The sequence below is a fragment of the Arvicola amphibius genome, chromosome 18 (genome assembly GCF_903992535.2).
Source record: "Arvicola amphibius chromosome 18, mArvAmp1.2, whole genome shotgun sequence".
Lineage (NCBI taxonomy): Eukaryota > Metazoa > Chordata > Mammalia > Rodentia > Cricetidae > Arvicola > Arvicola amphibius.
The window spans coordinates 13,498,505-13,514,040 of NC_052064.1; the positions used below are offsets into that span (position 1 = coordinate 13,498,505).

Genomic DNA, 15,536 nt, shown 5'->3' on the forward strand with positions numbered 1-15,536 from the left:
ACTCCCACACTGGACATCATTTTGAATGATAAAGGAAGCATCTTCTAAAGATGGGGAAATATAGTGCGAAGCTTGGAAGAAAGCTACCCTGTTATTATTAGTAGGAGAAGAAGGAGGAAAACCAAGATCTATTTATATGTTTTAGACCAAAGCATTTTAAAAGATTTGTCCTTTGTATAAGTAGAAATTATTTAAGCAATATAGTTTAAGAGAGAAAGAAGGATTTAAAAATAATTTATAGAATATAGTCTCCATAAGAAAGAGAAGATAATCCCCAAATCCCACTGGTTAATGGGAGGCACAAGAGGATTGAGGCTAAGGAATAAGGGAGAATAGATGAGTTGGGAGTATCTGTGCTCAGCGTGAAACTGAGCGTGTACTCATGAGAAGTACGGACAGTACAAAACAGAATATGAAAATGGAAGCGGAGTTTGTTATTGCTTTTATTTTACTCCGACTTGTCTTTCAAGAGAAGACACAGCAGGTGGAAATGAAGCTAATGGTTGAAGAAGTAGATTTTGTAAGTGTAACAGGCAATGTCTGATTATGGTGATGGATGTCTAAAAGCACAGAACCTGGGTGGGCTAAGGCAAGAGAATGGGAGGATGAGGCTTGCATGGGTTTCCTAGAGAGACCCTGTCTTTAAAAGTGGATGCCAATATTATTCCCTCCCCCCACTTACTTCTCAATAAGATGCATTCTAACATGGAAATGGTGATGTAAATAAAAATAATATGGATAATTTATCTCACATCAAATCTCTCCAGAATGTAAGAAAAGCTCATAAAATCATATTCAGTTTGCTGCTATCAATGCATTCTGGAAAATTCTGGAAAAGATTAAATTATGGAATTATTTTCATAAATCCATAGTGGAAGGACTGAAGTGTGGTAGAAGAGGAAGAAGACAAATTCAGAAAACATAAAAGAAAAATAGACATAAATTTCAGGCATGGTTTGGGTAATTTTCTAGCTTCCAGTGTTCAAATAGATATGGCACTGATACTTAGAAATAAACGAAGCAATCATTAGGAGTCAGGATGGGCTCAGGAAGAGTACATTTCCCTTTGGGCATTGGCTGGACCATTTGAAGAAGAATTGCAGTCTGGAGGGCCATGAAGAACCATAGAGGATCATGTAGGGTCATGACTTCAACAAAGCGTTCATGACATTACCTGGCATCTTGTGCAAAAGGAAAAGAGAAGTTGGATAACAAATTAGATATACAAGGCAGAAATTTAAAAGATATTCAAAGCATATATTTTCTTTATGTGGAGGGTCTCACTGTACATATCAAATTGACCTCCAACTTGGTATGTCACTGAGATATCTTTGAATGAATTATTCTTCAGACTCAGCCTGATGAGGAATGGGATTCTGAGTATGTAGCACCATGTCTAGCTTGAGAGCTGCTTGGAAAAAAATGTGCATATCGTAGCTAAGTAGGATTAAATTTTTCATGAATACTGTTGGAAAAATAAAAATAATCTTCAAGATCATTGAATTTTTTGAGCATGAAGGAATTATGCAGGTGATCTAAACGTCTATCCTCTTGGCCAAGAGACTGACATTCATAAGGGGAAGTGACTTTCAAAATGTACTCAGTCAACAGAGAGAAAAGCCAAGGCGGAGCCTGCTCTCTGCAGAGGATAAGGCTCCTTTTCTGCTAAAAAGGGGTATTACATCATCTGAGATCTAAGTTTCTGGGTTTAAACTTACATGAGACAAGTTAAACTTTCTCTGTATGAAAGTTGGAGGTTGCAGTCCACAAATGTTCAACGAGGTAGGCTAACGTGTCAAAGATGGACTAATGGGTTCTTTGTTTGCTTGGCATTCAATTCTGAGTTCACCAGAAGTAGGCAGAACATTCTAGTCTCCCTAGTCACTAAGTTTCTGTTCTCAAACACTTATTCTTAGAATAGTCTTAAGATCAGTAATAAGGTTCATATTCCTGAAATTTTGTCCCAGATTTTGTCCTATTGGAGATGTATTATCTTTTTCATTTTTGAGATTATATTTACAGCATCTCTCCCTTCCCTTTCCTTCCCTGAAACCCTTTTCACACACCCTTCCTTGCTTTCTTTCAAATTCATGGCTTCTGTTTTCATCATTTTTTACTGCATGCATATATGTATATGCATCCCTAATTATAACCTGCTCAATCTGACTAATGTTGCTTAAGTGTCTGTTTAACTAGTAGGTGTGCTCATCCCCAGGGAAGCCGTATGTCCCCATTCTCAGCACTCCTCAATTGCCTATAGTTCTTTGTGTAGGGTTGAGGCATTGTAGGCTTTATCCTATGCACTTTGCATCATTTATTGTGGTCTTTCTTTAGTTCATGTTTGGGCAGTCATGTTGGGGGATGGGGGGATGGGGAGAGAAAAGTGTGAAGTGGAGGATGGGAAGAGCTTGGGGGAATAGGATGGTTGGGATATAGGAAGGGTAGATATGGGAACAAGAAATTATATATCTTAATTAAGGGAGCCATTCTAGGGTTGGCAGAGACTTGACTCTAGAGGGGTTCCCAGGTGTTCAGGAAGACACCCCCAGATAGTTCCTTGGGCAGCTGAGGAGAAGGTACCAGAAATGTCCAGATCCTATTGCCATACTCATGAATATCTTGCACATCACCATAGAACCTTCCATCCAGTTGACTCACATTAGTTTTAGACCCAAAGTTACTTGGGAACCTACATTTTGGGGGGCCTTGAATTTATCCAGAACTAGGAAGTGAAGTATGTTTTCATTGTAGACTGACAAGTCATAAATACATTGACATTTATTTTTGATTCAAGAAAAAAATACAAGCTTTTATTTATCTGGAAATTGTATCTCTTGACAATTGTCAATGTCAGAGGATTTTTTTTTAAATTCTAGGTGGCAGTCTTTTTTTTTTTTGTGATACTCTGATCATGAAGAACAAAAGAACATCAACTCTGGGAAATACTCCAGGGTGTCTGCCATTCTTTTCATGCTACGTAAAAAGAGAAATATTCTGAGTCACCTGTGACACCCATGTCAAGTCTTGTGGTCATTCCTTTTGCTCAGATTCTCCCTGATATGCCACACATAAGCTTTAGGCCTTCTTTAGGCCTTCTGCTCAACATAATGCCATTTTGGAAAAACAAAACAAAGAACAAACAAAGACCATGCACTTTCAGAGTCTTGTATAATTAAGTACTTGGTAATGTGATTTTCTTCCATGGGAATTATCTTCAGAACGTTCATAGCACTGGCTTCTGAGTCTGTGTTGATATATTGAAGGCAAGCAGCAACTGGCTTTTATGTGGACTGATGCTGAGCTACCGAAATTCCAGATGGAAAGAGGCACCAAGCACTTCCAAGAAAGATGCTATTTGCAGGGCTGGACTATAATATACATTCAGAAAAGAAAGAATTGCTGCACTCTCAGGAATCTGGAGTACTAACAATCATAACCTCAGTAGGTTTGCCTTTTGTTCTGTGCTCTTAATAGTCCATATCTCTTTGGGGCTGTTTTCTAAGAATAAGCCTACAACTTTAATTGTTCTGTAACACATGCAGAGCTGAACGTTTTATTTAGTTCTTTTAATTAAATGCTTATAGATAGCGCCCGGGTGAGAACCACTGAGGGCAGCACTTTGAACCATCTGCCCGTTCATAGCCCAGTGGCCAGGTAAAACGTTCTAGAAGTTGGGAGGTCAAGAAACCCCAGTGCCCCTCCTTTTCAGACACATCAAATTCAACTATTAGCTGTACAAAAGACCAGATTGGCTTGTATTTTAAACTGGGACTGGAGGTGGTTGGTAGTTGAGAAACTGCCTGAGGAATTCAAGCTGTTCACATCACATGAGTTTGCTGCCCATAAAGGGTGCCAATCATACTGTTATTGCAAAAATGGATTCGTCATTTTTTTCCTTCTGGCCACATTATCTGTAGCACATCTGGAAACATTTTTTCATAAAAAATTATAAAAAGACTAGGGTTGATTTTAATTTAGAAAATTATATAATATGATAAGTATAATGAATTCTTGTTTGCTCAATATGTAATAGTCACCCATGTTTGCATTCCAGGGGCTTTGAAAACATATGAGTCAAAGATGTTTCTTGCCATTTTCCATCTCGACATAGTCCCAATGGTGGTCCATGGAAATCCCAAGAAAAAGACCCTTAAAGATGGTCCCTAACACTGAGCATCTGTGGTCTGAAATCTGGATCATCGTATGCTTTTGCTTTCCTCATCTAAAAGCAAGGGATTGATGAGTCGTGGAGCTCCTCTGTTCTCCGATTCTCATGGCTTATTGATCAGACTGAAAAGATATTTAGAGCAAGAAAGATTCCTTGAATCCTATTGTTTCAGAAGACAGACATCAAAAAAAGGGTCTGTGTTTTTGCTGAGACAATGCCACTCCCCACTGAAGGGTCTGTCTTCTTCCCTTATTATCATAAAACTATCCCAGGAATATTTCCCACTCAGACTTAGCAGGTTGTTATATAATAAAAAATCATTTTACCCAAAGAAGCATTAAATTTTCTCCATGAGTTAATTTTCAGGAGAATCCACGAAACTGAGCTGGTTTGGGTTCCATACAGCAGCAAGAGGGTCTGCGGTATCTTATCCAACAATTATGTTGAGCAGTTAGGCTTACAAATGCACTCCCAGGGTGCCGAACACCAAAAGACATGTCAGAAACATCCTTCTGTGCCTTAGGTATTGATTTTGGGGAATGTCTCTTGAAAATTTAACAGAGTCACAAGTTAACCTGAGCTGTTTTCCTTAAGCCCCCAAAGTTACTTGTATAGCAATGATATAACAAAGATAATCATTAATAAAAAGACATTCTTAGCGATTCTGGTTGCTAACCAGAAGTGAAAAACTCTGGGGAACTGAGGATGATACCCTGATGATTGTGTAACTGGATTGGTCATTTTTGAGGTCCTGCACTAACTCGGGAAAAAGGGATACACATGGTGTCATTTAGAGGGAACAGAGCTATGTTATTCGGGATTTCTTTTTTAATTGCATTGTTTGAGCAAAGCACAAAAGTAGTGAACTGTGTAGTGTGGTTCAGTACCGAGGACCAGACTAGCATCTTAATCCCAGCTACATCTCTCAGTAACTCTGTGAATTTAGGCGGCATCATTTAATTCTTGGGTTTTTTTGTTTTTTTCATGACAGGGTTTCCCTGTAGTTTCTAGAGCCTGTCCTGGAGCTAGCTCTTGTAGACCAGGCTGGCCTCGAACTCAGAGATCCACCTGCCTCTGCCTCCCGAGTGCTGGGATTAAAGGCGTGCACCACTACAGCTCGGCCCATCATTTAATTCTTTAGGCGTCAGTTTCATCATTTGTAAAAAGGAAATAAAAATAATTCTAGATTTATGAAATTATATATGGATTAAATAACAAAATATGGGAAATACTTAATTTACTGACTTGCCTAAGGTAAAAAAAAAAACAACCCTTTATAGGTGGCAAAGATGATGTCTATTCATGGCATTTTTCTAAATGTAGATTTTTCTAAAAAAACAAACAAACAAACAAACAAAAATTAAACCTATGTTCTCACTGCCTCCCTTGTAGGTAAAGAAAAATAAAAGGATCATATTCTGAAATGCAAACGTAAAGCCCAGACCAAAGAGCAACTCAGATGTGATAAGGCAGGTCATAATGTTTAAGGGTGAACTTGAAGCAGAAGTAGGGGTTTTCCAGAAAGTGATAGGAGGGGCAAGGCCTTTGGGTAGAAGAGAGAACTCAAACAGTGGGGAGGGTGCCTTTAGCTTTATTATTATCTGGTTGGTCATCAGAGAGCCTGTGCCTCAAAGAACACTTGTTCTGGTGTGGACTGAATTCTCGATGGCCGGAAAGCATGTAATTCCATGGAACTCTGAACAGCTTAATGGATGTATTGAGATTGAGGTTTTGGAGAAAGAAATTAGCTCTCTTAAAACTTACTTCAATTGGTTGATAGTAATCATTCAGAAACCTATTCTTTGGTTTGTGCCATTGGTTGGTCACCATCCCGGAAGGAAGCAGGTTGTAAGCTACAATAGTTGTTGGAAGCTGTGGGAAGGCTGAAAAGTTTTAAAAGTTCAAATAACTTCCTAAGAACAGCCCAGAAGAGATCAGACAAGACTTTCTGTACTATAGATCGTTGAAGAGTGTGAAATAGCCCACTCTGGCAGTTGAAGTGTCTGCTGACCTTAATTTTTACGTTGTTTCAAATTTGATCCAAATGATATACTGAAAATCTACTTTGTGAACAAAGGTAATGTGTGATTAATCCATCTGTCCATTAACTGCTAATCAAACCTTGCCTTTTATAGACAAATTCCACAAACTGTATATCATGTGTTCTATTGCATGTTTTCTACCTTGAGAGAGTTTAGTTGCCCAGTTTGTATTCCACGGAGAAAAATCACTGGGTACTAGGTGACATACCCAAATGTCATCCTGGGATGCACACCTGGCCTGTTCAACGGTAGTAATTGGTGACAAATATCTCAAGATGTTTTACCCTTCTGACCACTTGGCAGAAAAAAAACCCTGATCTATATTTAGAACCTCATTTTTGAAAGTATTGCTGCTATTGTATTTTCTCCTGTGCTACATTTCCCAACCTTGGATATGAAGTCAAAGAGCTGGCAAGAATTAAGACTTTGTCACCAGTAACAGAGGGATTTCCATAATAAGCCAGGTGGTGTTGTCAAAAATAGCGACATTATAATTTTAGTGTTTGTAGTCCCACTGATACACAGGCTGGAGTATCAGAGTTTGCTCAGAGTTTAACTGCAGGTGTTTGGGGAACATTGTGCTTAAATCCCCCAAGTCACTAATTGGAAAAACGCTGTTAGTTCTCACCTGCATTTTCAAAGGGATTAGAAAAAAAAAGCACTTCAATGACATTAAATCAGTGGATTTTCATCATGATAAACTGCTAAGGGCTGACTTTGTCTGTATTAACATACTGCAACTTGTATATATTGATTTCATTGAAAGGGGGCATAGATAATGGTAATTCAAAAAGGAAACTTTGTATTATTAAAACAGTAATTTCCTAGGTTTAGCTAAATGTGTCAGGAGTCTTATTTCAACCATTTTACTTAGTAATCTATAGTCACAAAGCATTTGTTAACACTTTAGGAATGTCTCTTGCTCTTTGCTTTTTATCCCATGATGTCCATCAAGGACTGAGATCTGTAGTATAAAGATGGTTCACAGCCAAAGGGTATTCTTTTTCTATGAATTTACACCCTATGCATAGTGGTCTTGGTGGCAGCCTCTCTCACTAGTTTCCTAATAAATATAGAACAGAAGGGGAATTAATTAAGGAACAAATTAACCTCAAAGAAAAAGGGAATATAGTGTATCTTAGGTAATTACCCCTGGAGAGAAATTTCTACAATAAAGCAATGTTAGCAAAAGCACCATTAATTATTATTGCTGGTGCCTCCCTCCCTGTGATAAAGCCCTTGAATACCATTGCCCTTTATTTTGTAAAGCCTAGGAAGAGCAATAGATGGTTTAAAAACAATCAGCATTGCTAGGTTGCTCTAGAATGGGAATTCTGAGAAGGAAACAAAGTGACTGAGACAACTTTCAAGTAGGATGTTTCTGGAGCTTTCTTGTGAGAAGAAATGATGAGTATATGCTTTGGACAAAGGGGTGGAGTGTCGCAAACTTATTGGAATTTCTGCTTGGTGCCATCTTTTGGCATCTAGGTTCCTCTTAAAACTATTTCTCTTGACTGGGCTAGAGTTGGTGAAAGAAACACAACACAACGAAAATGAATAGGTTGAAAAATGAGCTCTGTGAGCCAAGTACTGATGTCTCCAGCTTAGACGTGAGAGGTTAAAAGCTCTTAGGCAGGTTCACTCAGAATTTCAATCACTGTGTTGAATATTTTCTAGAGAGACACACTGAACACTTAGTTGTTTCCTGCCATAAACGCAGTTGCAACATTTAGCTCACTAAATGCAGCTCTCGTTTTAGTTTTTCAGCTAATAAGTTAATAAGCAAATTTTAGTGCTGCCCTTTGTCTCCCGCGAGAACAGAATCGTGCTCTTTCCCTGTGTGTCAAATAAACAGTATCAGAGTGTCTGGCATGTAAGAGGTCTTCTGAAGCTATATATTGATTGTACCTTGGGCCTGATGCATGCTAGGCAACACCTCTACCATGGAACTATATCTGCAGCCTGTTTACTTATTTTCAGTTTTCCTATAGATCCTTCCTGATTTGCTCAGCCTAACCTTGATTGTCATTCTGTAATTCAGTCTGCACTTGAACTTTCAATTCTCCTTCCCCTGTCTCCAAAATTACAGGTTTGTACCACCAGGCCCAGCTCTGTATATAATCTTTCTGTGGAGAGACCACACAGAGCCAAGTGAAAGCCAGGATGGGGTTCTCAATTTCTCTGCCGTGGTTCCAGTCATCCAGGCGGGTGTAGTCTTAGACTAGTCTGTCTGGGAACCAATGGTACGTTAGCCTGCAGGAAGCTCTCAGATGAAGGCATCTTGTGGCTGCTGTAGCGACAGGGGAGAGGAGGGTACTCATCCCGCTCCTCATCTGTCTTGTATATGACACTCAGTTCTCCACTTTAGGAAAAAGCTCAGTTCTTATTATGGTCTAGTGTAGAGGGTAATGGTTGTGACCCCAATCCAAGACTCATTTTGGGACTTTCCATGTTTTGGAAATGTAACAGTTTATCATATGTTAATTCTTGGAATTTGTGGGAAACATTTACTCCCTGCCTTTCAGAGGGCTTATTTCAGGTGCTGGCAACATACAGAGAAAGGCATGAGATTCCTTAATAGAAATGTAAATGAACAAATCATTCAATGAACTGGAACTGAAGGAATCAGAAGGAGCCTAGTAACGATTTCTTAATGAGGACAGAATTTGAGCTGAGGATGAAGGAGTAAGCTTTGGTAAGACATATAGGTAAATAGAACTAAAATCTTTCTCTTGTTCCACGCCATTATTATTATTATTATTATTATTATTTGCTCATCATTATTTTTGACCTCTTCATATTGTATTGTCTACTGATAGCAGACGCACACATTCTTTCAAGGCAAACTTTTACACTTTCTAAGAGCTCAACTTTTAGAGGTTATTTAACCCAAATCTCAAATTTTGGCGGTTACTTTAGCACTAAGGGGCAAAGCAGTAGCCGTCCACCTGCCATGTGTCGAGTAGAAGACGCTCCCCATGGTAAAGATTAGCCGGGGAAACAGTGCGTCTTCTAACTGTTTAGAAACATCCCAGGGAAGAACATTTTGACTGGGCATCTCAGAAGCTAATGGTAGCTTATTTGAAAAGTCACAAACATAAACACTGCTTCTAAGTAGGTACCATAAAGACAATTGCCTAGCTGAAGGCAATAGATCTAAATCTTTTCTTGAAACACTCTATTATTCCCCGAAGTGAGAGTCTTGGAGGTTTATAGAGGGCACCAGGACAGTCTTCACGATGCTTTGAAAAGAAACCTGCTCACTGGAGGACATGGATAGATCCCCTAAGTATGTTTATTCATGTAGAAGTATTTGGATGCCTGCATTCATTGATGACTGAATTAAGAAATCAATTTGGCTGGTTTATAAAGGGACTACCACTCTGTGTCCTTAATGAGCACATTGGGAGAATAATTATACAGGTCTTCGGTGATGGTGATAGAGCTTAACCCAGCAAGTCATTAAGAATCCTGCATTCCAAATACTTTCCGCTAACACCGCCTAATAGTTGCTAACATCGCGGGAGGTGCCTCCTTTACTGCCTTGGGGAGAATCTCCTTTAATGAGAAGATGAAGCTGGAGAGGAAACCCTCTTTGAAGCAATTTTGACCATAAAGTCATCCAGGTTAAATAGAGGACTGGTTAAGGTTTAAATTGGAACTGTCCACCACTGGGTTGAGTTTTAATAGCTTATACTTCAGTTGGTAATGTTATAGAAGCTGTGGACCTTCAGGGGGTGTGGCCTAGCTGGCAGAAGTCACCCCTACGTACCGATAGGCCTGCCCCGTGGTCTGGTTTAACTTATTCTGCTTCCTGTTCTACCATAATGGGAAAGCCTGTACCACACGTTCCCAGAGGCATAAAATTGCCATGAATCCCCCGCCAAGACACACGAAGACCCTCTGAAACCGTGAGATAAAATGCATCTTTTATCTTACATGGTTGTCTCTGTCAGATCCCTCTTTCATACCAATGCAGAAGTCACCAAGACAGGAACATTACAAAGTCTAAACAGCTGAGGGAATCACAGAAGGGAAATGCAGAATGTGACTGTCTAAGATCCTCTCTCAATTGTGTGTTTTCAACATGAAACTGGTCTGCGCCTGGATGCTAAAATTAGATGGTAGGCATTGAAAACCATGTGATGGATTTGTGCTCATTTATTTCTACTTAGTTTAATTCTCTTTCACTTCAAGCGTTGGTGCCCATTCAGGAAATCTACGTATTTGAAGATTTAGGGCAGTACTACCAGCTTCCTGCTGTCACCAGTCCCCAGGATGTATGACCACAGCAGTCATGGAAGCAGAGGTTGGTAGACATGAAAGATGCTCAGGGAACGTATAGCTCCAGAGATGTTCTCTTAGTAATGTTCAGAAGTGCTTTAAATTCCTACAAAGAACAGAACCCCGTGTCCCGTCCTTTTCTCTCAAGCTCATCCCTTGTTCTTCAGCGAAATCTTTGTCTCCTTGCACACGGACGCTTGTCATGCCTTTCTGACTAGCCTGCAAAGATGCTGTGTTCATTCACATTGTTTCATATGGGGCTGATTACCTGTTTCCGCACAATGTCTGTCACGTCAGCCATCTTTATTTCTTACCTTGTGTACACCGTGAACACTTCCTCATTATTCCACAGTGGTCCTAAGCTCACAGCCAGTGAACACAGTAGCAAATCAGGCATTTTGATAAGGAAGACATGGCTTCTCTTGATAGCATATATGGGATTTTTTTTAAATATACATATATCACATATATCTTTTCTTCCCCTTAAACTAGCCTGACTTCTTCTGAAGAGTGCACAGTATCAAAAGAACAAGGTCAAATAGGACAAACATTTGTAAGGTAGCTTGTTAAATAGTTATAAGAAATGATTATGGACACATGCAGAGTTAAAATTTACTGCAGGGGAAAACAAATGTCCCAAACAGCATATACACAATCCTTTATTGAGTGTCCTTGGAAAATGTTTGACACTTGGCTGGTGAAATTGTTATCGAAGTGTGTCAGATGTAGACCTTCAAATTTATCCTCTCCAAACAGAAATTTTCACCTCTTTTGGACTCAAGTATAAAAGGAATGGCAAAATTTACATGATCTGCTCTGAGATGTGCAATATTTTCTACCCTTCTAATAAAGTTAAAGGATGTTTATGAAAAACCAATTATCCAAATTACTCATAATATGACTATGTGCTCTAAAGAAGGGAAGAAATTGGAAATAGCTCATTTAGAACAGCACAGAATTATACACAGAATTTTAAGTGCCACAAATCTGGAATATAAAAATAAGGCTAGGCCAATTCAAATAGAGTCTTTTTAAGCAAAATTGTGACATATAAAGAACATATCCTATCTCTTCCTCTAATGCTCGGGCTTTGATTATAGTAATTTAGTAGGAGGTAGAGTATGGCTCCTCTTAGAATCATGGCCTTTGATTACTGTGACATTAGTGTTCCCACCAAAACAAAAATTGAATTTCAACTAGCATATAGAACTCATATGGGGTAGCTGAAAGAGCACAACAGATCAATTGAAGGTCTAGCTCTCATTCCACCTACAGATGGGAGTTTTTGTGCAGCCAGTCTTTAGGGGAATTGGGAAAATGAGGAAATTGAGCTGGATGACTTCTCGGCCCTTTCAGCTCTAAGATTCTGTGGCTTTGTGAGTGAGCACCGCAGGCATCTGAGGCGTATGTTCTTTTTCTAATGAAGTTATGAGAGCAGTTATCAGCTTTTTATCTAATTTATGTTGTGTGCTAAATTCTTTCTCCCTAATTTTTGGTCATAATTTGGCTTCTCTGAATATACTTTCCCTGAGAAATTCTTTGTATTTGCAATTTCTGGACAAAAAAACAAAAAAATTGTGTGAAAAATAGAGTTCAGAGATACCATACCTTCTTGTGATTGATAGCATGAATATAATTCAACTTAGAAGGACCATGTTATGTAACTTTGCATCATTTGTATTATGGGCAGGGCACTCTTAGTCCTTGACTTTGAGCCCTGTGAGTTGTGTCTGCTGATGGAATAGCAACAGATATGATACAGCAGAGAGGTTTGGGAGGAACTTAAGTTGTACTTGCATCCTGTTACATCTTGAGCATCACTCTAAAGTCTTTCTGAGGCTAGATCACTGATTACAGGAAGAAGAAAGGAGACAACTTGAGAGGAATCACTCATAACTGAGTCTCCACTCATCCACTTTAGCTGATCTTCAGACTGTATATTAATAAATAGTTGTGTTAAGCCACTAAACTCGGGGGCAGTTTATTTTGTTGTTGTAGCTATCTCATACTTCAATATTTCAGTGGTTGAATGTTCTATATTAAAACATGTCATTAAATACCCATAGAAACTAAAAATTAAATTAATACCATCCATTGATAAAATTGTTAGCACCATCTAATGCTGTTCTCCTGCCACATAAAAGAAAAGAGACACAGCTGTTTGCAGTAGCACTTATCAGTCTTACCTGGATGGAAACACTGCTGTACGAGCCACCAATGACCCCTGCAATGAGCAGTGGCATGTTTTCTTGAATAGCATATGATCCGTCAGGACACATATATTCAGCTTCATCCACTTTAGTCAAAGATGCCCTGACAAACTCCAATGATTGCTCTAATGCGTAGGTATCCCTTGAACATGTATCCAAGATGTGAACGCCCAGCTTCACTCCTGGTAGCAGGTAATCATCTTTGTTGATTTCATCAATAGCAAACAACATGGCTTCCAGGCGTTGGATACCGCGGTCTTCATTGATTCGCCCACACTCTTCAGTTCCAGTGCCTTTTTCATTAATAGGAAATAAACCACCCAAGACAAGGTCACCTTCTATTTTAATTTCCCTCCTCATAAAGTTGTGATCCCCGAAAGAGGGTAAAAATCCCTTTGAGAACAAAGTTAACATAAGAATTTGGAGTCTTGTCAACATCTTCATGAATCCGGTTTCTGTATCTCTTGGAGATATCATTGGGTGAAGCCAATGTTGCTTGTTAGTCTTCTCTCATTTCCAAGTGGGTTCTTTGGCCTGTCCTTCAAATAAGGGAGGATTGGGCTAAAAGAGCCCTTCACCAAATTCCTAAAGAGATAAAAGTTATATGAACAAAAATGATTTTTAAAAACAGTAATAATTATATAGATGTTTATCAGTAAGATCTTTGATGGGTTCCTAAATTGGACAAACCAAATTGGGAGTTTATTTTAGTTGACATTTATTGAAATTTTGACTATTATCTTCCTGTTAATACTTAACTACCTTTATGTTCTCATTTTGCTTCTGGGTCCACCTCAAATCTAATAACTACCCCTCACCCCCAGTTTCTCCTCCCCATTTCTATGCCAACTTTCCTGTGTTCATGGCTTGAACTACCATTTCAATGAGATATAACTCCAACACTGATTACTTGTTGAGTAGTTTCAGTCACGTGTCTCTCAAACATCCACAAAGTCTGCATGTAATAAATGTCCCCTTATATGTGTATCTAGGTTTTCAAGCCAGAAATCTGCCATTGAGAGTTCTGCCCACTTCACTTTTTTCAACACTCTTCCAGTTAGCCATGAGAATGGAAGAATCTTTCTGGCCAACCTCTTTGAAGCCACAGCTGTAGTGAGAGCTGCGGGCAGGCCTGCTTTTCATCCCACCCAGATCCCACTCGATTAGCTTTACACCCGAAATAACAACACACAAACTGTATTCATTTCAATACTGCCTGGCCCATTAGCTCCAGCCTCTCACTAGCCAACTCTCACATCCTCATTAACCCATATTTAATAATCTGTGTAACACCACGATTAGTGTCTTACCAGGAAAGATTCAGCATGTCTGACCTGGCTGCTGGCTCCATCGCATCTGACCCAGAGAGGAGAGGCATGATGATTGCCCATGGTGTCTGCCTCACTCCCAGCATCCTGTTCTTTCTACTCCACCCACCTAAATCCTGCCCTATCAAAAAGCCAAGGCAGTTTCTTTATTAACCAATGAGAGTCCTCCATCACACAGCCTCCTTTAGTACTACTTCAACATTTCTGACATTTCTTTCTTCTTGTGAGAGCAATTCCCTTTAAAGTCCAGCTTTCTGGTACTTTCACCATGAGGGCAATGGATGAATTCTTTTCTCGAAACAGAGACTATTCTGAATTTTGTTAAATTCATTTGTTTAGGTGTCAATTTCTATGATGATGACAGCAGTCACAGGAAACTCAAGCCTCTGCCACAGGGCACCAGGAATTCTTAAGACAATAATTTCTTTTCAGAGTTGATACCGGAGAGCTATTTTTTAAAACTGTGGTTACACATCAATGTCTGGTTCCTTTGATGTTGTGTACAATTCTCTTTGAAGTATAAGTGCCATCACTAGGAGGCAAAAGATACTGATCGTTATGACGAATAACGAAGATACAGGAATTGCTCTATAAATGCACACTTTTATTGCCTAATCAGAGAGAATAATTAATTCAAAGAAGGTTTGCCATGTATCTTTAAAAATTACTGACATTTTTTGAGTGTGAAGGGATTTTGACATCGACTCTTCATAGAAAATGTTATAGACAGCTGGAAACTTAATTGCCTTTTGAGAAAGGACTCCGAGGAAAAGAACATCTTAGGGGAATCAGCATGTGACTTTTAAAGGTAATGGCACATGCAGGTATGATTTTCAGCAGGCAGAGTGTGTGTGTGTGTGTGTGTGTGTGTGTGTGTGTGCGCGCGCGCGCTATTTTGTGTATCTCGGACTTGATATGCTCTTTACATATTCCATGACTATTTTGTGAAGGATTACACAGAGTCATGACAACCGTATTTACAATTAAGCTCTACTCTTAATACCCAGCATGGCAAAAGGCACAAACAGGGAAATACATGGCTTTAATCTTATTAGCTGTCTACTTACCATGTGCTCTCCCCATTTGCCCCCTTCCACAGTAAAACTGCAGCTAGCAGGCACAAAATAAGGGAATATTTGAGAATTTTTATAGGCTGAGAATTTTTAGTTTGAAAATCTGAAGTGCTACAATATCTGTAACTTGAGGACTGGTACAGTACAATCAGTTATACTCCTAAGTATGTGTAACAGGCCACAGTTCCAACACAGGAATATTAATTAAAACATTGTCTCACAGAATGAGTTTAATGTATGTATGAAGCGCGAATAGACTTCATATTTGGATTTGGGTTCTGTTATCAAGATATTTCATTATGAATCTGTAAATATTTTAAAATTTCCCCAAGAATATGAAATTTAAAATAATTCTGGCCTTGAGCATTTTGGATAAGACATACCAACCACATACAAGCAAAAAGAGATGTTTTCTTTGTATTTGTAATTCG

The 15,536-nt window shown here is 39.0% G+C and overlaps 1 protein-coding gene across 1 annotated transcript in view; it reads right to left on the reverse strand.

The window, feature by feature from the left end:
- Grm3 (glutamate metabotropic receptor 3) overlaps positions 1-13,148 on the reverse strand; it is an 86,363-nt gene extending 73,215 nt beyond the window's left edge. The window contains exon 1 of the mRNA XM_038315552.1: positions 12,681-13,148. Coding sequence (XP_038171480.1) covers positions 12,681-13,148 — 468 coding nt within the window. The remainder of the gene's footprint in view (positions 1-12,680) is intronic.
- Between the last annotated feature and the right edge of the window lie 2,388 nt (positions 13,149-15,536).